Source organism: Lates calcarifer, linkage group LG15 (genome assembly GCF_001640805.2).
Source record: "Lates calcarifer isolate ASB-BC8 linkage group LG15, TLL_Latcal_v3, whole genome shotgun sequence".
NCBI lineage: Eukaryota > Metazoa > Chordata > Actinopteri > Centropomidae > Lates > Lates calcarifer.
In genome coordinates, this window is record NC_066847.1 from 4,732,434 (window position 1) to 4,760,386 (window position 27,953).

The following is a 27,953-nucleotide window of genomic DNA, read 5'->3' on the forward strand; positions in this document are numbered from 1 at the left end:
GTATGTGTCCTAAAGATTTACCCAGTGTAAAAAAGATGTGTTGATGAGCTGAATTACTGATGTCAGAAACAGAGTTACTGCTTAAATCCCAGGTCAAACCTTGGTTTTTAATGACTGTAGTATTTAATATAAAAATAACTGATGAATCATATCTATAGAATGGCAGAAAAGAAGGTGACGTCTTCAGATGTCTTGTTTTGTCCAATCAGCAGTGTTTCATTTACAATCATATGACAAAACTATTACATTTTCACATTTTAGAAGCTTTGGATTGAAGCAAATATTTGGTATTTGGAGTTATTTTTAAATATTAGCCAAGGTAGGATTGAAAAAATATCTTTACCTCAGTTTGATTGTACATTATCAAAAATCCTGGACAAAGTTTTGGTTCTTCATTAGTAAAATATAAAATATAGCAACTGTAGTCTTTTTAACTGTCAGAATACGATGTTAAAATATCATTGCGGTATAAAACAACCAGGCTTACAGTAATTAACTGCTGTTAAAACCTATGTTAACCTTTGTGTATGTGTGTTCATTCTGAGTCCAGAGTGATTCAGGAATGCAGCACAACCTTATTATTGCCTCAAGTGTTTAATTATGGTTTGTTGCTCTCTTTAGGCTTTAAAAGGCCGTGTCTGTAGACTGGGCTCCTACAGTTAACCTCTGTTATTAGAGAGGCCAGCCCATGTTTCCTGGCATCACGTCAGCAAGAGGAGACGATGAAGTCCAGAGACGATCGGCAAAGACAGACAGAAGGTGCAGAGGCCTTTCTTGATCTCCATGAGTCAGCTGAGAACCCAGAGCCAGAGGACATGGCTGAGATGTGCATTGATTGACAAGGTAAATGAATTGTCTTAATAAGTATACCCACAGTGTCTCAGACTACAGCTGGATAAGGCAGACAACAAATAATGTATGTAAACTTTGAATTAGGCTGACACAGTAAGTTCTCAGCTGTGATAGAAGAAGAATCTAGTTCATTGAGAGTCCTGCATAAAAATCCTACTTCAGTAAAAGTACTGGTTCGGTCCCTTTAACTTTTGTCAGTAATTATTGTGATGGTTTGCAATACATGGCTTTGTTACTTTTACCTTGAAATGACAAATCAGCCATGACCTCTTCCCAGGTCATGTTCCTCTAGTTCATGTAACTTCTTACTCCAGACAGATACATTTGAGAAGACACAGAAAATAACTCCAGTGTGTGAGCCAGTGACTTGCCTGGTTTTGTTGCCATGTGTTCGATGGACGTGGCCTTGATTTGCAGAATTTCCCTCTGACTAATCCTATAATCTTTTCAACATGAGTACACACATTAACTATTTTTCTAGTTTACTGTCTTTTCCTTCAGTGAATGCAGGTATTTGTAGTGAAAAACAGTAGAATCCTTCACTGTACCCAGCATTAAGCCAATGGCCTTAATTGTGTACAAATCTAATTTGATTCTTGAGCTTGTTCAGTCCCATCTGATAAGTCCAGTCCACACACTGGTTTCTTTGTGGACTTTGTCTCTTATTTTTCCATCTTTTGATAGTTGGAATTTCAATACTCTACTATGTGTGCTTTTATTTTTTGATGGTTTAAACAGTTGCAGCTTTACATTAATGTTTGTTGTCTCTGATTTTTTCCACAGGACTCAACCTCAGCCAGCAGATCAGAGAGAGAAGAGACAGACATGAGGATTTACAGGTCAGTGTTTATGTCTTTTCAGTCTGCCTCTGTCATTATCTCTGCTGCATTTTGACCATTTAAAAACTTTTGTCTGGAACAAATATCACTAAATTAAAGTTAACTATTAATCAGTTTCTATTGTAGTTGCAAAAATACAAAACCTTTTAATCTGGCTGTATTCCCCAGTTTGTATAAAATAGATTAATTTAGGACAATTTGTCATTTAATCTACATTTGCCTTTTTGTTCAAGTCAATTTAATGTAAAATGCTTCCAATAACAATCATTTAATCTTGTCAATTAAAAAAAAAAATTGGTTAATAATAATCTTAATATGTTGGCTAAAATAATGTAAAATCTAGGGTAGAATATATTGTACATGTCAAATTATTCCAGTAGCAAGCATGCAGCATATTCAGATAATATCTGGCATTTTTGCTTGATAAAATTAGTTTATTAGTTTAGTTCTACAAATTATAATTCATGTGCAAATAAAGAAAAAAGTTTAGTAAGACACTTTTATTGATTTTTGTTCCAGACATTTAACAAACCACAGCAGAGATAATGACAGACGTTTGACCACTAGGGGGTGCTTTGTTTTATTCACTCATTCCTAATACGGTGTAATGTAGCTGTCCTCACGCTCACAGCTAGTCACTTTAGCTTAGCTTGTTTAGATATAAAGGACTGTGGCTCTCATTGGTGACTGGGAATCTTTAACATGTTAAAACAGTCATGATTTTCCTCACAAAGATGGAAGCTCAGCTTTTACCTTAAGAAATAATTCTTGAACCAAAGTTTTAAACTTAAGACACAGATTTTTCTTTTTTTTAAGAATTTAGTGTCGTTTACTTTTCAATCTTTCGGCAGTTTGAACTTCAATACCCAGAAACCCTCTCTGCTTGTAGTTTGCGGATTTAAAAGTTCCACATTTTTATTGTTTGATTTTCTCATCCACAGGATTCGATCAACCAGCAAGTCTCTTTGGGATTTGCTGGTTGATTGAGTCCTGTGGATGAGAAAATCAAACAATAAAAATGTGGAACTTTTAAATCCGCAAACTACAAGCAGAGAGGGTTTCTGGGTATTGAAGTTCAAACTGTCGAAAGATAGAAAAGTAAACGACACTAAATTCTTAAAAAAGAAAAATCTGTGTCTTAAGTTTAAAACTTTGGTTCAAGAATTATTTCTTAAGGTAAAAGCTGAGCTTCCATCTTTGTGAGGAAAATCATGATTGTTTTAACATGTTAAAGATTCACAGTCACCAATGAGAGCCACAGTCCTTTATATCTGTACAAGCTAAGCTAACAGAACTAGTTGTCGGCTTGAGGACCGCTACATTACACTGTCTTAGAAATGAGTGAATAAAACAAAGTGCCTCCTAGTGGAGGGGAGGGTGGTTGGTGGGGGGGGGGGGGGGGGGGGGGGGGGGGAGGGAGGGGAGGGAAGGGAGGGTGGTGGTGGGGGGGTGTGGGTGGAGAGACAGTACACACACACACACAGCTTCATCACGCTGTTGTTTTCTTTCCGCCACTTCAGGTCCAGAACTTCCAGTCCAGAACCTGCTGCTGTTGCCCTTGCCACCTCCTCCTCCTCCTCCTCCTCCTGCAGAGACAGAACACATGTTAATCACTGAACCTGATCAATAAATCTACTGCTCCAGTTCTAAACTGTCCTTATCTCCTTTTAGAACAAATCTGAATCATTGTAATCCGTAATGTTTTAGTAGGAGTGCTGCTACTACTATGTTCTAAATTCAGCAAAACTTTTTAATTAATTACTTTTCTAAACTATTTACATGTCTACAAGTTATCACAGTAGAGACCATGGTTGTGTAACTGTCTTAAGTTTAAAAACAGATCAAGGAACAAAATACTCCTGAAACTTCATATAAACTATTGTAATGTAAAGAGTAATAATTACAGTAAAACAAGACAGAAAATTAATGCTGTAATGATTATCCTGCCATCATGCGATTACCTTAATTAGTATGAATAAAATTAGAGATAATTAAACTTTTTTCCCTAATTCAGTAAATAGTTTTCTTTAAGTGAAGTTTCAGGACTATTTTGTTTCCTGATCTGTTTTTAAACTTAAGACAGTTACACAACCATGGTCTCTACTGTGATAACTTGTAGACATGTAAATAGTTTAGAAAAGTAATTAATTAAAAAGTTTTGCTGAATTTAGAACGTAGTAGTGGTAGCACTCCTACTAAAACATCAGTGATTACACTGATTCAGATTTGTTCTAAAAAGGAATAAGGACAGTCTAGAAGTGGAAGAAGAAGAAATAAAAATATTTTCCTACCTTCACTGGATCCAGTGGTTTCTGTGAATTCACCTGGAAAAACAAAAAGACCAACGTTTAGTAGAAATCCAGAATACATGAAATGAATTAAAAATGACTATTCAAAGCAAGGCATAACTGGTCTTTATCTTTCCTATACTTAACAGGAACATTTTAACCTTAAGATCTTGGAGAAAATTAAACATGAGCTGAGAGAGAACATTACAGATACACTGGTTCTTTCATTTTAGCTGAGGTGTGTAATTCTTTTGACTTTAGACATGATGAATAGCGATTTAAATAAACTTTATTAATGAGTTCAGTCTGGTTTTTGTCAGTAATGCCTCAGATGGACAGTGAATGTAATGCCATTTCTGAATTACCTGATTAAAGTGGTCCTGGAGCCCTCTCCTTGTCTGGTCTCGCCTGGTCTGTGGTCTCTTGACTCATGGAGACACCTGGAGGAAATAAAAGAAATATATTATCAATACATTATTACCAACTCATCATCAACATTATGGGGGTGTTTCAAAAAATGGGCACAACCCTTGACCTTTCAAATATTTATTAATGTACAGGATTTTAACGCTACATGATGCCACTATTGTTTGTGGGAAAAAAAAGTCTGCAGTCTGGATATGTCAATAATTAACAACATTGATTTTGATACATTTTTTGTGTTGTGTCAAATATAAAAGCAAAAATCACAATGAGGACGAAAATGTCAGTGTCAAACACACTAGTCTACAGTCTGCTGTAATTCATGTACAGACATGTTGTGCACTTAAGAGGTAAAATAAATTCTATTGTTTGAAAGCCTGTGCATGTGTGATCTACAGTATAACATAATCTCTGTCTCTAACTGCACACATACGCGCTATTTTTTTAGTTTTAAAGAAGTTTTTTTTAAAGTTTTAAATATTAAAATTAATACTGAGACTTTCTTGTAGTCTTGTATTATGAAGAAAGTGAATTAAAAGCTGTAAGACCTGCAGATGCTGTTGACACAAACTACAAACTATTCAGACTTAACTTCAGTTAATATGTACAACTGTATATACATGGTATCTGTGTGCTAATGTCAGTGCTCTCTGGTGGACAGTTGATGTAATGCTGTTTCTGAATTACCTGATTAAAGTGGCCCTGGATACCTCGGTCTCTTGTTTTCTCTTCTGGTCTGTGGTCTCTGCTCTCGTGGACAAAGTGCTGACACCTGGAGGAAATAAAAGAGAAATACAGAGTGGAAAATCATCAATGCACTATTGCCTATTCCTCAGCAGCAATTTAATCCAAAAACATACATAAATATTACATATGCCCAAGAGCGTCAAAAAGAAATGCTAATTTTTAGCATGAAACTGCTTCATTCTGTGGTCTTACTGATTTTAAACATTTAATCCGTTTGTTTTGAAGAGGAGACGACCTCTGTGGTTGATTCGGCTCACAATAAAAACACCAAAACGATGAACACTGAAGGAACCTTAACCTAAAAAGCTGAGAAACTAGAGACAAGCTAAGCTAACGATAGGGGCAGCTTTGCTAACCCTGCTAACCTGCAGCTGTTCCCTCCTGAACGATGAACACTGACAGAATCTAAACCTACAGATGAAACGCAATGAGTTGTTTGAAACCGTGAAAACAATAACGCCAATCAGAATAAATAAACTACTACCCTCCATAAACGTGGTTAAAATTAAAGCAGGCCATGCTGTCAGACAGGAAATATCTACCAGAATAACCTAAAAGGAAAAATCTACCTCTTCCTAACACATATTTTCTTAAAGAGAGGCAAAATAATCAGGAAGGGACACAAACGAAGAAAGATACACAAGAGCGATCACAAAACAATGCAAAAATACAGCAAAGACACAAACAACTACAATCAGGCCACAAAGAGACAACGAAGCTACAAGATAACACTAAGAGAGAAGGCTAGTGTTAGCTAATTTGTTAGCCTTACCTTCGCGTCGCCATTAAGGCTGCTGGGCGTCCAGCCCCACTCCTACCCAACAAAAACAGCTCTAAAACTTGTTCTAGCATCCAGGCTTATTGAGTGATTAACTTCTTCACCGTACTATCAAACCAAAGGACGACTCAAAGGTTGGCTGCTCTGTTTTTCCGGTTTCTGTCCCACAAGTCATGACCAATAACGCCTCACGTCACAGCAATGATAACAGCCTATGATCACAAAATATGACTCAAAATACAGCAAACTGATCACAAAGACGCAAATTGACCAGGAACTGACACAAACCAAGAAAGACAAACACAAACTGCCGCAAAATGACCCAAATGCACAACAAACGGGCCACTTAAGAAATGCAAAATGACATAAAACAACCATAAATGCACGAACTACCACAAACCAACCACAAAGAGACATCTGCAAAGTCACATAAACACAAATACTCGCACAAATGACCGCAAAGAGAAACAAGAAAAGCCACAGAAAGTTACAAACAGTACCACTGTGTTATCATCCGACCGACGTTCGAAGGATATCATCAATATATAAAGCTAAAGCTAATGCTATGGCTATGGCTATGGCTAAGTAGGCTAAGCTAAGCTAAGGCTAAGGCTAACTTATCACTTAGCTAGCTCGTTAGCCTTACCGTCACGATGCAGGTGTATTCAGCGTCCAGCTTGTATTCGACAAAAACAGGTCCAAAGCTTGTTTTAGCAGCCACGCGTCTTTGGTGATCAAGTTTCTCAGTGCTAACAAACCGAAGCAAGGGTTTAAATGTCGATTTTACTCCCTAGTTTCACTCGTTTTTCTGAGCGTGTTTCTCCGCCATTCTCCTCTCCACGGCAAACACTAGGCCCATGACGTCACTCGCAAGCCACCAGCGTCACGCCATCCACTATCTGCAGACTGATTGGTCGGTTGGTTAGCCTAGTGCTGATTGGTCGGCTTATCCGCTGAGCAACCGCCTCTGATTGGTCGAAATATCTGAAGTCAGAGGAAGTTATTAGAGGGTCTCTTGATAAAAATAAATATGAAATAAATATTTAAATATTAAATATTCTGCCTCAGATTAACACATTAAGCTCTCTGTGTCCCCAGCTTATTTGGAGGAGGTGGTGAATGTTCCCTTTGATGAGCAGGATAATAATCTCCCCAACTGTGGTGAACTTGTGTGCCTCTATAGTTTTAATCAGGCTCTTGAATGGTTACAGAAGGTTATGCCCATTAAGGCACCGAACCTGGAAGCTAAAGACTACCAAAGTCAAACCGCAGCAAATAAAAGGGGAACTGTGTAGCTACATGTTTAGATACAGCTATGGGTAGTGGTAAAGACAACAGTCCACATCACAGTTTGACCTTTGTTCTTTGTATTAATGGAAAACTTTCCAACCATGATGAACTCCTAGATATCACACGTAAGGATCTGTCTCTTTATACCCATAATACCTTGTGTTTTTGTGGTTAACAGAGATAAGAAATAAATAAACAACAATGGACAATAGACCACTGGTACTGTTACAATATCAGTGTTGGGGCAACAGTTTCCACCAGTGTCAGCCAAACCCCCAGCTGTATTTTTTAAATAATTCTGATAATTGGTTAATCTGTTGAGACATTTTTCAAGTAGCAACACCAAACACTCTCTGATATCAGCTTCTTAATTGTGAAGAGGTGTATACAAAAAGATTCCACATTGTTTTTTGAAGTGAAAAGAAGTAAATGCAACCCCTGCAGCAAACAGACATTAAAAATGAGGTTCTTCAACTGTAAATATACTGGAAACATTATAATAATTACAGTAAATGGCATTCATTGTGGTATGTGCAAAAGTCTGGGCACCCTACTACACTATGAGCTGTATGGTTTGCTTTAGATCATCGTCCTGCTGAAGGAACCAGTCTCTTTTCAGTTAGTTTCTTGATGGACTGCGGGACATCCATATCCAGGATTTGCTGATCTTTACTGGGGTCTATTCCTATTCTTCCCCTCATCTGTGAAATGCTTCCTGTGCTACTGCTGAACAACCCCAAAGCAGAATGTTTCCTCCCCCATGCTTAACAGTTGGCAAGGTGTTCCTCATCAAATGCTTCTCCTTTTAAACACTTGTTTCCAAAATTACTCTGACTGATCCAGATGTTGCTTCGCAGGCTTCAGATGTTGACTTCTGTGATGAGGTTGCCGGCAAGGTTTCCTTCTGACGACTCTTCCACTGAGACTGTGTTTGTGCATCAAGGCTGCACCACACCACTCCTCTGTCAGCTAAACCTCCCCACAGCTCCTTTGTAGTCATACAGGGTTCTGCTTTGCCTCTCTGCCCAGCAGACGCGTAGTTTTGTCTGAAAGTTTTCTTGGTCTACCAGATCCCGTCTTCACTTTCACAGTTTGACATTTCAGACAGTGAAAATCTCAACCTGGAAGCGCTTTGATATTCCTTTTACAGCCTCTTCAGTCAGTCAGTATCTGCATGATTGATAGGCTTTGTCTTCTGCTCATGAAAATCGATAAACCGCTCGGACTCGGTTAGTGAGAACTCGTGGCTGTAGAGGGCGCTGTTGCTCAGCAAAGGTACATGTTGAAGTTTTAAGGCCTGAAGACTTAATGAAGCTGTCAGTGTTTACAAGCTGATGGGTGACCAAACATTTACATGTGCCACAGTAACTGTTTAAGTTCATGAAATAAAAAGTGACAGACCTTTAACATTTTTTTAAACTTATGTTGCAGGAGTTGTGATCACTTCTTTTCACTTCAAAAATATCTTGGTTTGGGACTAAAACAAGCAAATGCAGCCTTTGGTTCTAACAAACAAAATGGAGAAACCTAAAAAACAGTCAGAAATTAAAGACTCCATATCAGCCAGAACCTTTTACCATTTGTTTTGGTGATATACCCTACACACTCGCCTCACAGGTCACAGACAGCACTGTACACTCACATGGTCTCCCAGCTGGGCTTAAATGTCACTCCACTCCCGGCTGATGAGGCCACATAAGAGGCTATGGATCTGAGACGGGAACGGAGCTCTCAGTGGAAGGCTCGCAAGATGGATCGATAACCTGAAGGAAGAAGGAAGAAACAGGGTGTTAGAGAGAGGGAGGGAGGGAAGGATGCAGGTTGAGTGTGATGCATTCACTGACCTTTACTCCATTTGGGACCTCATCTGTAAAAGGTATCTGGAGGCTGTCACAGCGTGCCAAACCCCGTTTGGCTGCGGCGAACTCTGCAGACGACCGGCAGCAGCGACACAAACTGTTCTGCCAGCGGCGGTGGAGCCACCACAGGACACAAAGACATCTAACTCAGATCATCTAAACAGAAAGCGTCTTCACTGAGAGCACGAGCTGCACGGCCCTTTGTTTTACACCTTGTCCAAACATTTCCCGCACAGCTCATCTGAGTGCCACCACTCTGCTGTAAACACTCAGGCCATGATTTAAGACTGGGACACAGACGCTTGGGACCAGACACATCCATCCATCCATCCATTCATCTTCACTGTGCTGCTGCTGCTGCTGCTGACTTCTGGGAATGTGTGAGTCCTTAAAGTGGCGGCGAGGCCTTGTCTGCCTGTCTGTGATGCTGCTGATTCATTCCAGGTGATGTCTACTAAACCCTCCACAATGACTCTCATATTGTTCACAAGCCCCAGCTCAAGAACTTAAAGTTTGAATACCCTAGTTTGACACATCAAGGTGTATGTTTTGACATCAAACAGCCTCTTATTATTACATTTCAAGAGATGTGGCTGCTGAACAAAGCACATGTCTCACTTTATGTTTGCTTAAACTAAACCTGCACTTTTGCCATTTCCCCAAGAAGCAGTGTTTGGATAAATCAAGTTTTAAAGCTGCACGAAATTATCTGTTGACAAGCAGCTCAACGGAGAGATATAGTTTGTTTTAAAAAACTCTGTAACAGACAAAAACCTGCTGCAGACATTACAGAACAATGTTTAATGAGTCCCAACGGGAACAGTCTGTGGCTTCAAAAGTGCAAACAGAAACCCTCGATTCTAACTCTCCTATGGCTAATAAAATCCATTTGACTTTATCAACATTCTGTTACACATTAACGCTCATCAAAAAGCTCCTTAAAGGGTGCATTAGTGGGCCATTGTGGTGAGTTTACATGTTCCTCACGCACATTTAGCTGATTGCTGGGCCGTCTGTTGAGGCAGGAGAGCAGCAGGAACAGTCCTGTGTACGAATGTTTGCACGGCTTATCGGTCAGTGATACAACAGGTAGGGCTTTTAACCTGAGATAAGACAGATCATAAAGGTTAACTCCCATTTAAAAAAATAAAAAAATACAGAATCTAAACTGGCTGGCAGCTGATTTTGGTGGTTGTTTTTAAAGCAATAAACTGGGGCAGTTGCAGCTTATATGATTTTTTAAAAATTCTTTTATGTACAAATTCATAATCTCAGATCCACAGGCAAATCTCTTGGCTGTTCCCAGGTCTGGATTAAAGTCGAATGAACATGGGGAGCATTTGCAGTCAGGGGCCCTAAAAGTAATGCTCAACAGTAACTACACAGCTGGCGTGAGTTTGTAAAACGGCGCCTGCTTTTGTATGTTACCTCGGCAAGTGTGTGTGTGTGTGTGTGTGTGTGCTGGAGGCAGATCTATCTGAAGCGAGCTGAAGCTTTATTTCCTCCGGCTCTCTCTGCTCCACTCAATGCACAGGGAGCTAATCGATACTGATGCATGTGCCTCCTCCAGCTTTGGAAAAACAGCTGGGAGAGTCAGGACTAGGTGTCCCTGTCCTTGAAAATAAATAATCCCCGTTCACGTGTGGCCGCGCTGGTACTTAATGGTTTAATTCTTGGAATAAGACTGAGTTTTAACTGCTGGATTAGACGCCAATATTCAGGCCTGCGAGAGTCAAGAGCCACAGAGAAGGGAGGAAAAACAGAGAATATTCCTTTGACCTGAGAGTGACATTTTACACAAGAGTGATTTTCTCATTCTCTCAGTAAGAACAAGTGAAAAGGAAACAGAGTGACTCAGTGAGATGCTGGGATGTGAATTACTTAACATACAATGAGGAAACTGGGGGAGTAACGGCGGTGCTGACCGGAGCGGGAAGGTCAGTCCAACATAGTGCAGCCTGAGGGGAGGGGAGGAGAGGGGAGGAGGGGGCCGAGCGAGGCATCGACTGGGTTCGCTGCAGAGGGGGAGGAAGAGAGGAGGATGATGGGATTTTATAGGTGTAACTATGGCCTGGGAATAAGCTGCTGGTGTGACTGGTGCATGAAAAACAACATTTCTTATTCAGATAGTTGAAATACACAGCACATCACACACACAATCTATCCAACATTGTTTATTTAGAGGGTTTTTGTTGGGGGGGGGCGGGGGTGACAGATAGAGATGAGACTGGCGATACAGTTGTTTTTCATCCTCTCAACAACAATTATAAATACGTTGACCTGGCACAGCACTGAAATTCAGAGACAATGTTTGTTTGTTTGTGGTGGGTCATGTGATCGGCAGGTGATGTGGACAGTATAAACCGAGGGGTGCGACATTGTGAGCACTAGGGGGGTAAAAGAGACAAAAATTACAAAATGCTTAATGCTTCATATAACAGTCCGACTGCCTGGTGACCTGCACAGAAGTATAATAAGAGCGAATCTGCATGTGCAACTGCAAAGGAGGATAACTGAGGTTTCTGCCTGTGATCTTCTCTTTGTTGGAAGTTTATAGCTTCTCTGTAGCTCTGAGCAGTTAATTGTTATCTTATCAAAATAACAGTTACAAAGAGAACAGGTTTCCAGCTGCAAGAGCGCCCATTTTAATTATGACTAACATAACTAACACTGCTTTAACAAGCTGAAACAGAGCAAAGGCGACTGTTGATTTCAGCTGTGATGATGAGTGTGAATGCCTGACAGGAGAACCAGCTCCTCCTTTGAGGCAATGACATTAACATTAGCTCAGGCAGCTAAAAAGAACAGCTGTGAACACAGTGCTCACTAAAGTAGCTGCAGTGTTGGTCAGTAAAAATTGCTGTAAAGATAATTTCCTCAAATTGTTCAACCCCATTTTTGCAAGATTAGTCAATTAATGAATCACAAGACCAGTGATAAGCAACTATTTAAATTTTAAATTTAATTTAATCATTAAGATTATTTTCAGCGAGAATGTGATGCTTTGCCAAGTTTTGCATTTTAGTGAATTCAATATTTTTGGCTTGTCGGTGAGACGAATGCAGCTGCCTGTGCTCTGTGGTGTTGTGATTCATTACCTCCACCAAAGAGATTATGATTTTACCCATGTCTGTTTGTTTGTTTGTTTGTTTGTCAGCACAATTACACAAAAAGTACAGAACCGATTTGCAGTGAACTTGGTGGAAGGATGATGCGAGGGCCAGAGAAGAACCCGATAAATTTTGGTGTGGACCCAGGAATTTTTACCACTTTATTTAGCATTGTGAAACAGGGCTTTGTCGACATTTTCATCAGTCTCTCAGGAAATAATGTCTGGATCGTGATGTAAAAAAAATCAGACACATATATGATCTGTGAGTTTGGTGCAGATACGAGATAAACAGCTGTTTTATAGGCCGAGCAATTAATTGATAAAATATCTGACTCTTTACTTGACAATGAAAACAATCATTAGTTGCAACTTAATCATTTTCAAGTGTCTTTATCCAGTAATAAGAAATCAGGTAAATAGTTTTCTAGAATGAAATTTTAATTAAAGACACAGTAACGGACTGTTAAATGAATATCAAGCTGCAGCACTGTTGAAGCAACATGTGGGAGGAAATGGCATGTTTAAAGACAAAACGTTTTTTTCTCACTTCATACTTGATACAGTAGGTTTTAGTCAGCAGTAATGAGGCACAATCAAATCACAGGGTAAATTGTGAATCAAATACTACTCAGTCACCAGGAATGGTTACGAAGCTATTATTACTCTGAAGTTCAAATCTTCTCGGCCATCTCACCACACCTGAGTTTAAAATTCTTAACAAAGTGTTGAGACTCGTTTGACTCAGACATGATCTGAAAACGCTGTGGGTGGACAGCAGGATGAAACACAAAGCCCAGGAGTACTGGACAGCGAAACATATTTATACGATTAATAGCTTCAGACTGCACAGTTAAAATGAAACCATAGTCTTTGTTTTTGTACATGACCTCCCATTCAAAGTCTGTTCAGACTTATAAAGCTGGTTTTCCTGAGAGATAATATTCAATCATTCTGCTCAGGAAGATAACTGAACCAAATGATTACAGACAAACAAACAAGGGAATGAGTTTTCATCTCATTTCTCGTTGGGGGTATTTTAAATTACCGTGGAAATGGTTGGGAGCACAGCTGGAAAAATAAAAAGACGAAAAATATCTGGCACTTTCAATAACTTAAAAATAAAAGTGAAATGACTTTTTTTTTTTTTGGTAAAAAATACTCGGAGCATGAAGTTGAATGTTCTTTTAGCGCCCTGAAATGGGAGGACCATGCCTTAAAGATAAAGGCCTAACGTACATATTTCCAAATGAAAAATGCTAAAATACGAAAACTTTGTCCAACACTTTCTGAGTGTGAGTTATGAACATCCAGTCAGGGTTTCTTGTCATGCAGTTGCTGGTTGTGATTTTTGAGACTTTGCTGTTGTTTGCACCAAATAAAAGGTATGAATACATTCTCTTATTTGTCTTCCTGTCTCGACGCGTAGGAGCTAAACTCCGAGGTCACTTTATTTTTCTAAAGTGACAACCCTCTAAATCATATCTACAGACAAATAAAATTTGTTGTTTTTCCACAGACATGTTCATATATCTTTTATAAAATAAATCTTATATTTCCAAGTATACAATAATAAAATGATGCACTCTGCAGAAAAAAGGTAACAGGAAACTCCATATATACACATAGTATATTATACTATTTTGGCAGACAAGAACATGGACAAGTTCAGTATTGTAAACAACTCTTTACTCTCATTCATCACGTTTCCTTCTTCTGTTTCCTTCTCGCTCCTTCTGTCCTCTTACATTCATAGCTCCAGAAAATTGTGCTTTAAGAAATCTCTTACAACAATCCAAGGGCTCTTTTTCCTTTCCTTTTTTTTTTTTTCGTTTTGTTTTGTCTCTTCGGGTAACGCTGCTGTCCGCTGAATAGAAGTGTCTCTGAACAGTAGTAATGTCTTTATCGGTCACGTGGCTGGTAGTTTGCTCGGCCCTCCCAGCTCACCCAGGAAATGAGGGACAGGAAAAAGATGGAGGACGAGAAGCCTCTGCAGATGGACAGATTTGAGTTTTAAGACTGGGGGAAGTTATCAGGGTGATTTATCTGGATTAAATTATCTGCCTTTTGCACTTTTCCTAAAGGTTATCTTTGCTTGACTCTGTGAGATAGATTTAGCATTTATGTGACTTGTGGCTCGGCAGCATCAGATGTGCAGCAAATGTTTAAAAGAAAAAAAAAAACAAGACACTTGTCGCACACTTTTTCCAGCCTGAACATTTTAAGACTTTGAAATAATGACAGGAATTTTCCGAAAACTTAAGCTGAGACCTTTCTGTGCTCTGAACTTGAGAGGGATTTGTGTCCTGGAGTAGCGGTGGCATTTTATTGATGATTACAAGGCAGACGTCTGTAAGAGGTTACAGCTGTGCTTGGGGATACAGGAATGTACTTGATGGAATGTGGAAAAACACTGGTGGGTGTAGAGCGGTGATGCCAGGGTGAGGACACAGAGAGAGAGGGAGGTTTGGGTTTTTGAGCTCAGGAGGCAGGAACAGAGTCGAGGTCTGGATGGGGTGCCAGGAGAGCACCAGAGCAGGACTGTGGGTCTTCAGTTGTCCTCGTCAGTGAGCTCCTCCTCCCCGGTGGCCTTCTCGGGAATGGCCTCGAGGCTGCGTCTGCTCTTGGACTCGGAGCCGGAGGAGCCACCCACCGCTCCGCCTTTACTCAGGTTGCAGGTGAGCGCAGCATAGTGGATCTGCTTGAGGTTCTCCTGGACTTCACTCCTGGCATGCTTCAGTAGGTCTGCCTGGCCCTGAGGGGGTGAAGAGAGATCAAAGCGTCAGAGCAATGGAGGTTAGAGGAACGGCAGCAGGATAATACAGGAGACATAAAGGCGAGCCGGGGTTTCTGCAGTGTTCACCAAATTATACCATAACTCTGGTGATGACTGACAGGGATAAAAATCTTTGGAATCGGTGCAGTATTGAGCAAGAATGGTGCACCTGGCAACTGCAAACAGCTGCTGCAGTGTAATTCAATGGGCACTGCCCACATCAAAGTACGTCCACTAAACTGCTTGTTTTTGCCACTGACAGGCTCAGATTGTTATTAATGTTATGAGTTATTAAGAGGAACATAACCAGAAACATTGCTATATATTACTACCAAACTCCACTGACCAAAACAGTGATTTTACCAAGCAGAACACAGGAGCTGCTGCAGTACTAGCTGCCTTAAACGGTTAGTTTGTTTGTGTTATTGTGTGACTTTGACAAGTGGAAGAAGTATTCAGTACTACACAATAGCACAAGCAAACCGATCGATTAAGGCAGCAGTACTGCAGCAGCTCCTGTGTTCCGCTCGGTAGAATTAAGTTTTTTGTCAATGGAGTCTGGTAGTGATGTATAGTGATGTTTCTAGTTTAAAAAAGAGGATTTTACTCTTTAATTAAAAGCTCTATCTCTGTAGGAGTCCTGTCCATAATGTTGTCAGACACTTATAACAAATCTGAGCCTGTCAGTGGCAAAACCAAACATGGGCAATCGTCCACTGAATTGAATTACACTGCAGCATCTATTCACAGTTGCATGATACACTGTTCTTGCTCCATACTGCACCAATTCATAGGATTTTTGTCTCTATCAATCATTTATACTCAGAAATCCCAGAGATATCTTTAAATTCAAGACTTTTTAATATCATATAGAACACTTTGCTCTTCAAGCCTGAACACTTTACCTCTTTTTTCACTCCATAATCTTCTTGATGATCAAAGGCCACAGACCGTGGGTGCTGACTGTGACCAATCAACAGAGCGGAGACGTCAGACGTCAACTGTCTCCACCTCCAAATTCTCAAGGGTCAATCTGACGAGCCAGCGAAGAGTTGTTGCGTGTTGTTGAGTTTTAAGTTGAGTGAGTTAAATCAGATATGGTTTTTCTTTGTTATGGTGCCGTCTCCAACTTGCCTCTAAATTTAGATATAGCATAGTATTTTATCCCTGATCTCTCAGTGGAGGCACATGAGGATCTTTTAAAGGTTGGTATGAGGTGGAGGAATGATTACAGTCATCAAAACCTGTTTCGATGTTTATATAGGCACCTGACTTTTGTTTTAAGACTGGATTGAAAAAATGAGAATCCTCCCTTTATTAAAATGAGGAACTGAGGTGAGTCTATTAAAACTATTTTAACCACATGCCACAATAATTACCAGACCAGCTATCCTTCTTATATTTTCACTTTTCATTTGCAACTGCACAAGTGAAACTATGAATGAAGCATCTTGTCATTCTATGCCTGTGCACTCTCAGATATTAAAAAACAGGCAGTAATTCTGAATCTAAAAGATGATGAGAATTTATCAGGAGGTCCATTAGAGAAGCATCACTCACAGTGATGTTAATTAAAGCTGAAGGGGAAATAAGTTTTAATAACCGTCACTGATGCATCTTTGATATAATTTCTCTCCAACTCTGTTCGGTCTCTCACACCAGGCATCGTGGCTGTTCCTGAATAAAGCAGCAAGCCACGTTATCAGGTAAATGAACGCAGCGATATAATGTATTCCACCTCTGACAAGGGCTTTGGAGAAGTTTTGGTACAGAGCTTAGAGCCTTGTTGGATAGCAGCCATTTTTAATCTTCAAGAGCTTAAGTTGATAACTTGATGTACTTTTAATGACCATCAAAAATCTCAAGTCTGTTTAAGTAGTCAGCCTGCCAACAGTACGATCCATATAAGTGAAGCCCCAGATTAAACACAGGCAGAAACACAATGAATCACACACGCGCTCGCCTGGCTCTACTCAATCGCCTGGGGACAAAGTATAAATTATAACCGAGCTACTCGTGAAGTAATCTTAATTAACACATGCAAATACCACAAATAAAGGACATTCATCAATAATTATCCCTTGTGCTGGCAGTGGAGGTTGAAATGAAAGGTGTGGTGAATACATGAGGTTTGAAGTAGATGAGTGACGAGAAAAATGTTCAACTAGCTGTAATATAACCTCAACCAAACAAACATCTTTGTCATCAGACTCAGTTTAACGTGTTACACAGGAGCTCAGTCAAACTTATATGTCTTCATTTATACAAATTTAACTCAGTGTATTTTAAGACATCATCAGTATTGATTCCCTGGTGATTACAGTAGCTAGGCCTGGACGATACATGTATTTTTGTGATATTTTGTGGACTTGTTCTACAAAACTTCCTATTTGAAATCAACGACTCAAAGTAGAGCTGCAACAATTAGTCAATAAACCAGTTAAAAGATCAACAGAAAATTAATCTGCAGCTATTTTGATGATTGAGTAATCATTTTGAATAATTTTTTAAGCAAAAATGTTGAACATTTGCTGGTTCCAGTTCCAAAGTTTTCATTTTTTTTTTTTTATTGTAAATCATAATAAGGTCAATATCTTTGGATTTTGGACTGTTTTAGTCAAACAAAATAAGACATTTGACAGAATTAATGACGTTTTGGTGTGTGAAAAGGTTTAGTCTATGTAATTAATAATATTAAATAAGAATTTGATTACTTTGATTTAGATCGATAGATAGATAGTTTATTGTATATATCATAAAGTAAATAGTCGTCTTAAAATAAAATAAATAACTGTTAACAGAGTAGAAAAAATATATCATAAAGAGTTATCATTCAGTCAGTCAGTATTACATGAGACTGTCACTGCCAACGAAGAAAATTTTTTGTCTGTTTGTGCGCTCGAATAGTAGATTTTATTATTAGTATTAGTTTTATGTTGAAATCAAAATACTGCAACTGTATATGACTCTCATGTTGAGCGTAGGACGTAAAGAAATGCTCCTCATGAGGATGCTTACGATACTTTGTGCACACGTATCATGTGTCTACGCCTGTTTTTTTATGTGCACAGGTTTTGAGACTAATTAAACGCCACACTCTGCACGCACATCGGTCACACGCCGTGCTACACATGACTACAAGTAAGTGTGTCACATATCAGAGTGGTCACTAACGTCCTGCCTGATGTGACTGAGAATCTCACCTTCAGTATGGTGATGTTCCACGTGAAGCTCTCCACCGCCTTGTGCAACTTCCTGCCCTTCAGCCCCTCCTTCATGGCCAAGTCGTGGAGGTTCTCATGAAATTCCATCGCTGAGAGAGAAAGAGACACAAGAACAAGGGTCGAGTCAGTCTTTATGGTTGGAGTTGGTATGTGAAACAGAAGGGGCAGCTGTGAGGTGACTAGGGAGATGTGACTGGATGTCAGGCCTGCTGTTACTGTGAGGAAACACATTAGAGAAAAGACCCTGGCATGCACTGTCAACAATTCATAGTCTCCTGCTGCAGCTGAGGGGCTGAGTATGTGGAAGTACAGAGACTCTCCGGCTATGGAGGAGGATTCCTCTCGCCTTACTGTACATCTGCAGCGTGACAGAGGATCACAGAAGCTATTGTTGTAGAAATCAGGTGCAAATTTCTTAACAAATTTCAGCTAAGATGTGAAGAAGTGTAGCAGCATCTGCCATCAAACTGTTAATATTTCTCACTATTTTATGGAAAGCAGATTTAGCTTTAGCTTTAATAGTAGAGAAAATGTGACAAAATTGAGCATGTTTTTTTCAGCATGTGTTGGTTATTTAATGGCTAAGAAAGGGAGATGCATCCTGTTTCTCTTGTGTCCCCTATAGAGCGGCAACAAACACTCAGTTAATTACAACAATTATAAAACAATCAATCATTTAAATCATTTTTCAAGCAAAAAATTCCAAATATTTGCTGGTTGAAGCTGTTCCAATGTGGTGATTTGCTGCCTCTCTTTGTCACAACTGACCACAAACTGAATATGTTTGCATTTGAAACTGTTTGATGAATAAAACAAGCAAGCTGAATAAGTCATCATGGACTTAAAGGTACCGGATATAACTTCCCATTTTCTGACAAACTCATTAATCAAGAAATAATCAGCTTTTACGGTCTTAACAGAGTTACATTAATTTTCATTTTGTTGTCTGTCCTTGTCAGCCAGTTACAGTCTGCTGAGCATGTGCTCCCTCCTACAGCAACGCCTTGCTTCATTTTATAAATATGAAATCTATATCCTGGAGTGAAGCGTTTGCGAGTGGAAGGTAAAGCACGGTGAAACATCCCAACGAGTTGTTGATGGGATGTCAAGAGACAGGAGAAGGCAGAACCTGGTGAACTTGTTAAGAAAAAAAGAGAGGGAGGAAGCAAAGAGGAAAGATAAGTCAAAGGAAGATAAGAAAACAAAAAGCAGAGCTGAAGGAAGCAGTGAGGCAGGATGAGAGGGAACAGAAAAAAGCCCCGGAAACAGAGAGAAAGGCAGAGGAGAGTCGCAGTGTAGGCAGACAGACATGACGTTCTTTCACTGTGGATTAGCATCAAGGCATCGAACAGAGAAGGGATTTGTCTCCTGAGGAGGTTTCCCACCTCCTCTCTTCCTCCCTTTTTTTCTCCCTTTGCATGACTGAGTCTGAGTAAGGACATGTTTAATGTTGAGTGTGCTTTAGAGTGCAGCACTGACACTGCAGCAACAGGCAAACCCCCGGCCTGTGAGGTAAATAAAACGAAGAAGAGATAGAGCAGAGTTCCTGCTACTACGCACAAAGCCCATAAACTGCATCCCGCACTGATGCACCGGGAACTACCGAGAACACACACTTTTCCGCTTGGAGCTTTGATAATAGCTAGAGTCGGTCCTGGCCCCTGTTGGTCCTGTTGCCATGGAAACATGGTGTGCACGAGAGAGCGAGGAAGAAAGAGAGAGAGAGAGACCCCCTTCGTGTGAAATCACCATAATAGGTGTGGGGCTAGGCTGTTTTAGAGCCTCTAAGCAGAGGAAACTGTCAAGAGACCTCAGGCAAGACTGTAACCTCAGACAGAATTTACAGACGACCTGACACATTCATCATCTGTGAACCGGAGATCGCACCACTGCATTGAAATCACGCGTACACTTTTATCGTTTCCATTTCCTGAGTTTCAACCGACATGTAAAAACGATTCTCTCTTCAATTTCAGGTCCCCCCCATTCTGCAACTACAGGGCTGCTGCCGCCGAGCATGTGAACCATGACTGTGCTAAAGACGGTGCACAGCTTCCTCTATCTCTCTCTCTCACACACACACTCACACACACAAACACCCAGTTAACCCACACTGGAGGTTGCCTAGCAACATTTCATGGAGTCTGGCAGGCAAGAAACAGGGAAGCTCATTCTTACCAAGGCATTTCAGACTCTGATCTCTGTGAGGTAATGCTGCAAGACGGCAGCTGTACAGTAAAGGCTGATGCTCTCTCGTCTCGCAGCATGAAACAGATACAGTATGGAGTGTCAGATCAGAGGAGCATGACCTGAATTATTCAGTGGATTGATGAGTGATCATTCTGTCAACAAGAGATGATCGTATCTACCCATACCACCGCATTCGAGCACTTTATCAGACAGAATACTTATGGAATTGCTAGAAATCATGACTGATTAACAAACAGGACCGCATTTATCAATTGATCTGATGATTTGTTTTCTCGAAAAAACATTTTCTCAGTATTATATATGACACTGAAAAGCAGGTAATCGTCACATTTGAGATGCTGCAATGAGACGAGGCAAATGTTTTGTTAAAAAAATCTAGTGTTTCACAAAACTGATTTTAGAAAGTAGAAGTAAGTAGAAAAAAAGTTAAGCCAAAAACAAGAGAAAAATGAAAGGTAAAATGTTTTAGGGTTATTTTTTTGACTGGTATCAAACATCAAAAATAAAAAAGCAGCAACAATTTGTTGTTTGTGAGATAATTAATCAGAAGCTATTGATTGAAAGTACACATTTGATGGTTTCAGATTCTCAAATGAGACAATTTGCTTCTTTTCTTTGTCTCACATCACCATAAGATGAATATTTTATGGGTTTGGACTGTTGGTTGGACAAGCCAAGACACTAATGATGTTACCTTGTGCTTTCGGATACAGTGGTTAGTCTATAAAACACCAGAAAAAAGCCACATGATTAATTAAGAAAATACTCATTACTTGCAGCAGTAAAAATATATTAATGTATAATAATGCACTGCCCTACATACTGTATGAACAAAGCCAAAGAACAAAGATCTCGTTAGTCTGTTTGATCTCAGCGAATCCACTTTAAAAAGTATTTTAACATACAACACAAACATTGTCTCTTTGCTTTGTATTTTGTATCTCTGTGCACTGAAGAACACCGTAATTCTACACTTGGCATATAAGAACATCTTGTGCACTGATCTTGTTAGTCTGCAGCAGGTTCAGCCATCGAGCTGCCCTGAATGCTAATTGGAACCTAAGTGAGTGTTGGGTAAGGGAAGTGACATCCCTGTTTGAGCCACAAACACCTGGCTGTGTTCACTGACACTGCCTTTGTGTGGGTTTCTTTTTTTCCTTCTTCTTTGGGGGTGGGGGTTGCTGTCTGAGCTGATGTGATGGATTATTCACAACTTTAATAGCTGTTGCTGCTGGAACGTTCCGCCTGCTGTAAAGGGGGAATTGGGTTTGTACTGACCCAGTTTCTACACAACAGACAAGTGCACGAATCCACATTGCATGCACACATTGAGATACTAACGTACATGAGTGCACCCACATGCACGGATACACACTCACACACACTCACCGCTGGGATGAAATTATGTCAGTTCAGGATGGAAAATAAATCAATGTTCAAGTTCATCAGTTTGCCATCTGTTGTGTCCTACTTTGCAATTGTTGGCTGTTGAATTTTCTCCAGCTGATTTTAGATAATCATATATAATGGTGCTTTGAGACCCAAAAGCCTCACAAAGCTTCTTTGGAAGCTTTTGAAAAAAAAAAAAAAAAGGTTTGGTCTACTTGAACAATTCACTGCTGTTATACATATATCTATTGTTTCATTTAAAGGAATGATTCACTCTAACGAGGGCAGTTATCAATTGCTTGCTGTGCAGCACAAAAAGATGGTTACATCAGATCCTGTTGTGTTCCTAAAGGCATAACTCATGAAATGTCATGAGTGTCATCTGCCCTAGAGCAGAACCTTTCTGATAATGAAATGTCATTTTGCAGAGATGACTAGATAATGGGGTAGAAAAAGATCTAATAATGTCACCTCCTTCAGGCCTAAATACTTTAAATTATGTCAAAAGAGTGATTTATGCCTCAGGGAAGGTGAGCAACAGGTAGAACCCGAGGCACACTTGCACATATGCTCTCTAAATAAAACAAAGTGAAATATTAATGTGTTGAGCCAACATATTTGCAAACTGTATGTACATAGGGTAAATAATTTCACTGTAGATCTGTGAACTGCTAGCAAAACAGCCGGTGGCCCTGAAAATAGAATAAGAAGCTGAGGCTGTACAGATGAAACGGGGTCACTGCAACGAAAGAACGCAGACGCAACTCACTCATGTCACACAGCAGCCATTTTAAATTGCACTTGCTATCCCACTAAGGTCAAGCACGTCTTTATCTCACTAGCTGGTAACTGTTGAGGCCTGGAAGGTGTTCGACCAAAAAACAGGAAAAAAGAAAAACACAGCACCAAGTCTTTGATTAAAAGACACAGTCCTCCTCTTCTCTGATGTGCCAAGACAATAGACAATGAATATTTTATAAGTCATCCATCTGGAAACCAATAAAGCTGAGCCATGGTAATGATGGTCCATCTTTGCTCCCTTCCACTCTCACTTAGCGCTTCCAGCCGCCTCACTCAGTGATAAATTAGCTTTCTATGCTGCTTAGATGGAATTCATTGCCAGAAAGTGCTGCATTATGAAGCACATTAATGTCAAAACTGAATTTCTTCTCATTAACAGCTTTTTATCCATATGTCTGGCAGACTACAATGTGTTTCATAAAACAAGAATTGCCGCAGAATAAAGACTGACCTCTTAAAAACAGGAGCACTAGTAACACTGACCACTGAGATTTGTGCGTCCAATATTTTCCCTCCTGTGTGTATTCTTGAATCCAGCCTTCACTGATGAGCTGCCAATCAAACTATGCTTCACATTAAGTCAACATGTTACAGTAGGTGAGACAGCCAGGGCTGGATAAACACATTAAATGCACATATGAAGGTGTAGCTGGTGTAGTGTGTGTCTGTGGAGAGGGTCTATAGATGGTCTGCCATCTGTTAGCTTTGATGTTGCCTTTCTCCAGCTCATTCATCTCTCTGCACCTTAAACCAAACCTTGTGATTAGAATACAGCACAGAGGCTGTTACTGGTGTGAATTAAACACCTCTGTCTGAACCGCAGCTTTTCAAAGCTGGATCACATACTTGAACATGAATCAAATGGTAATTCCACTTGTAGGTATAATCATATCTATTTCATATTGATTAGTCTGTGTTTTGTGGCTTCAGAGGGACAGTGGAGGCCGCAGGCAGACAAATCGGGGCTGGCTAATAAGTGTCAGGAAACATAACCCTCCGTTGGGTTTTCTCTCACCTGCTTTTTGGGTTTGAAGAATCCTCTCATACACCCCCTCAGAGTTCTCCAGGAGAGTCTTGCTGGTCTGGATTACCTGAAAGGAGACAAACATATTGTTCACATTTGCATTCATTTTCCACATCAGCAAAACAGGCATTCCACATAAAGCGGAGAGCAGTCTCCGTCTGGTGGCTGGATGTTTCTATCCAGGAAAGGCTCTGAAAAACAAGCTGTTATTACAGGATACCAGTGGGCGAGGTTGCTTAATTGCATTTTTGAAAGCCAAAATTAGAAGGTAGGAGACACAAGCAATTAGGCTGTTTAATAAAAGTTACTTTTTTCCTAAATAGTAATAGTGTCTTATCTCCAGGAGAAAAATAAAGATGTCAACCTTGATGCTTGGTTTTTAAAGCATCTCTTAAAGAGAAAAGCCAGATAATTAAGGTCATTTGATTATGATGGGAGTAACACGTAAACATGTCATTTTGAAGCACACCACTACCGTGTTATCTGTGAAAGTGCAGCTGTGAACGATGCTAAGTTTAGCCTCTCTGGTGTTATGCTCAGCCTTAATTGAGTGCACAAACTCTGCTGACCTGCAGTCTGTTAAAACTCTCATGGTGGCCGTTAAGGCAGACTCATAGGCTTTGGGAAACCATTTGCATATTAAATGCAGACACTGCATCCTCTCCATGCCGCCCCTCTGAAAAAATAGTTTTGGTTTCCTAACAGAAGGACAACAGCACAGTGGTGTTTCAGGAGGTTAATGATGCATATGTAGGCTGTCACAGACAGAGGTAAATAAGCACTGAGTGAACAGGGTGTCTCATAGACCATCTGGATCTTTCTGTCTGATTATCTTAGTAATTGTTTCATCTAAAGGAGACTATATATACACAAAAGTTGCTCTGCCTTTGAATTCAATTAGTGCCTGTTGGATACTGGGGCCTTTGTGTAATGCAGCATTGTTGTAATTGACTTGTACATTCACTTGTACACTCCCTAAGTGCTTTAAGTGCACCGCAAGGTCGTGTCACACAGCCAGGCTGCCCTGCTCAGCTGCCAAGACGGAAAGGAAGGAAAGAAAAACACCATTTTATTCAAGCTTGGTGTAACAAAGCCACCTTGTGAAAAAGAGCAGCGACTAACATCGTGCCCCCCGGGATCGATCTCTGGAGCATAACACCTCTGTGGACCACCATCAAGAAAAGAGACGGAGCAGGGAGCGGCATGGAGGCAAATGTGAAAAATGGAAACTTCTTATAGAAATAAAAAACAACATTTCAATTCGTAATATCAACCTCATATTACTCCTGTAGACAATTTAGTTTTATTGAAGAATAAGTCTGGTGATATTCTATATTTTTCTTTTTGTCCACAAATCCCATAAAAAGACCAAAACCAACAATGTATTGATCAGACAAGTACTGCCTGTGCATCCAGGGCTTGAAACCTTTATTTTTTCTCAGTGACTAGTAATAATTTTTTCCAATTTTATTTATCTTTTATTTTGTGTGTGTGCTGATGTGGTTTTTAGTGTTTGTTGTTTTTGTTGAGATGATTTTATAATATGGATCCATTTATATCTATGCTGGTGTTAAGCACCTTGAATTGCCGTTGTGTATAAAATGTGCACTACAAATAAATGGACTTGACTTGATATATTTCATTAATCTGTGCTACTGACCTCAACTGGGTCATGTTTGCACGTTACTATGAACCAAACACTGTGGTTTATTTTGAGTCAAACCCACATCCACTGTCCTGTTACTGGAAATTCACCAGAGCACCAAATGTTCACATGCACTAGTTATTTCTGTTTGAGTACTGTTTGCTAAAAGCTGCAGTGTATAAATTTCTGTGGCTTTTGGTGAGTTGTTTTTCAAGATTAATGTCATCAATAAGAACCATATGGTTTGTGCCGCAGACAGGTTCAAGAGGGCAGACGAACACATGATTGCTTTTGGTCCTTCCTTTAAAAATACACCAGACTCATCATTTAAGAGTGATATGGGAGGAAAACAGGCTGAGCAACATGTCAGTTGTTTGAAAAATTGCTAGATTTTAACTATTTCAGTTTCACACGCTTGACCCACACTTGAAGTCATATGAAGTTTTAGATTTAAATCTGTGAATTTAAACCTGACTGGAAGCTAGATTAGTAAGATAACTCTGTTATTTTCACTGACAGTAGCTGTTTCCTTGCAGCGTCACAGTTCAGTCATGGAAGTGAAATGATTTTCTAAAAACAGCATTTAAAGCATGATTACATAGAGTCCATCTCCTGATGTTGTGTACTTTACGTGGGACAGATACAGTCTCACAAATCCATGTAGTGAATCACCATGTTATGCCACAAGCAGTCATGACTAAGTGATTGTGGCTGTTTGTGTCATTCCGCAGCTGCAGTGGCAGCACTTAGAGCTGTCGCACAGGCGGTGATTACTTCCCTGATGGGTGAAGAAATTATTGTCTTGGTGGCAGACACTGCATCTTAAATGTATTTAAAGGCATATTCTAAGGTAAGTGGGTGGACTGTGCCCCATTTGCACACTAAAGACTACTTCCTGTAAGTGGTATGTTTAGTTCTATTATTATTACCCACATTTAACCAAGACACAAATGCTCATGTATTTTTAAGGTTATGTTACTTTAGTGATACCATCCTAAAGCTAAAAAACTACTACTAAAAACTAAAGGCAAATGTATTTTTAAAGATAAAAGACCTTTACTGTGGATTCAAATCTATTGAAAACACGGAGATGAATACGACTGATGTACATCTATAATTCAGATATTTTCAAATACCACAGGATTTGGAAAATATTGGGTTACTGCCAAGCAAAGAAATGACTAACACATGGGTTTTGAAGTTCCCTTGGATCAGCATTTCAGAGATTTCGTATTTTTGTATTTTCTCTATCTACCAACTGTGCCCTGAGTTCATCTGTTGTGAACAAAAACAGAAATCAGACCATATTATCTAAGACCATAAGCTGGCATCATGCTGATTCTCTCCACCTTTTTTTCTCCAGCACATAAATGAGCAAGAATTGAGACCCAGATTCTATTTTTGCCAATTAGGAAGCAAAAGCCTGGTCACTCCCAGTGGTGGAGATTTTGACACAGTGCCTGAATTTCTGATTCTACTGTTCCATACATTATTTACAGCTCTTTAAGTTTGCCTCTCCTCATTTCATTTATGCCTCTGTGCTTGTCAGCTCTTCAGCTCTGCACCCTCCCGCTCTCCGTCTCCTCTGGCACTCTGCTGATGATCAAGGCCTGTAGCTTCGCACCACTTAAGCCCTTGCTCTTAATTTATTCGACTTTGGTCCCCAAACACCCGTCATTTTCTCCTTTCTTCCCCTCCAACTCAATTTTCCTGGCGCTCTTTCCGTCAGGGCCAATTACCTGGTCCTCTACTCCCCAGTCTGAATAGAGAAGAGGGGTCACCTTAATCTGTTTGTGTCTGAGTCTTTTCAGCATCGTGCCCCTTTTCAGATGTTCATCTTTCAGTCTCAAGGGATGAAGTGCGTCATAAAAATAACACAGTTGGGGGCAGATAGCATTTAATTGTGCTGTTGTTTCCCTTCATACTATTTCTCCAAGCACTGTTTGTCTAACAAGTTACATTACATGTTAAATTTAGATTAACTCTTGGCAGTGCCACTTATATTGTCAGGCTATATTAAAAATGTATCAAACAAAATATTTAATACGATGCTACTAACACCACCCACGTATTCCCTCACTAATATTTTACCATACCATGTGTTCTCCCTCTGTGCTAACTGTAAATGTGTAACACCAAAACAGCTGGGCTAAGACACTGTGGCTAAACAGTGAATATCTTACTGCGTTTAATAAATATTCTAGGGGACACTGTGCTACAGCCAAACGGATGGAGACATCTGATAAAACAAACTCTAATTACTGGATGCAAAATTATTCAAAGTAGTTCACTTGTGGCTCTATTTATACCAGTTGATTTTTGCAGGGGAATTTCTGCCCTCAGCTTGAAATAATGGTGGAAAAGTTGACTTGCTCATGAAGTGCTGAGAATCAATGTAAGAGAACCGGATGTGTTAAGGATAATGGCATTGTCTGGGAATAGCCTCAATGGCATGTTGCATAACATTGATTTCATTATTTAACAGAGCTAGCCCCATTACCTAACGATCTCTGTGTGTCCCCATGAAGACCAGTGAAGCCAAGGTATTGATTTGATTGGAGTCAAAGCTTAGACATATACATAGATGGATAGATAGCACCACTGCCAAATCCCCAGTAAACTACAGTTCATATACTGACAAAGTTTAATGTCTATGTGCACTGTTGCCTGCACAGATCAGTTATTTGTCTCTTTCCTG

General features: G+C 39.8%; 1 protein-coding gene and 2 long non-coding RNA genes across 6 annotated transcripts in view; 1 reads left to right on the forward strand and 2 right to left on the reverse strand.

The window, feature by feature from the left end:
• The window catches only part of LOC108899396 (uncharacterized), a 37,886-nt gene extending 34,544 nt beyond the window's left edge, over positions 1–3,342 (forward strand). For both annotated transcript variants that reach the window (XR_001963541.2, XR_007814679.1), the window contains 3 exons: positions 622–843; positions 1,636–1,691; positions 3,212–3,342. This is a non-coding gene — a long non-coding RNA (uncharacterized LOC108899396). The remainder of the gene's footprint in view (positions 1–621; positions 844–1,635; positions 1,692–3,211) is intronic.
• A 79-nt stretch (positions 3,343–3,421) lies between these two features.
• Positions 3,422–6,939, reverse strand: LOC108899397 (uncharacterized). Of its 2 annotated transcripts, XR_001963543.2 has the most exons (4): positions 6,574–6,939; positions 5,090–5,174; positions 4,345–4,419; positions 3,422–4,015 (listed from the first exon to the last, which is right to left on the reverse strand). It is a non-coding gene; the product is annotated as an uncharacterized LOC108899397 (long non-coding RNA). The 2 variants fall into 2 exon arrangements; XR_001963542.2 differs by having other exon boundaries at positions 3,422–4,419; positions 6,574–6,937.
• Positions 6,940–12,316: 5,377 nt separating this feature from the next.
• The window catches only part of LOC108899518 (inactive phospholipase C-like protein 2), a 37,599-nt gene continuing 21,962 nt past the window's right edge, over positions 12,317–27,953 (reverse strand). The window contains exons 4-6 of one of the 2 annotated variants that reach the window (XM_018699999.2): positions 23,602–23,677; positions 18,165–18,274; positions 12,317–14,940 (exon numbers count right to left, since the gene is read on the reverse strand). In XM_018699999.2, the coding sequence (XP_018555515.1) occupies positions 14,737–14,940; positions 18,165–18,274; positions 23,602–23,677 (390 nt within the window). In that variant the 3' untranslated portion in view covers positions 12,317–14,736. The other variant, XM_018700000.2, reaches the window with a different exon arrangement.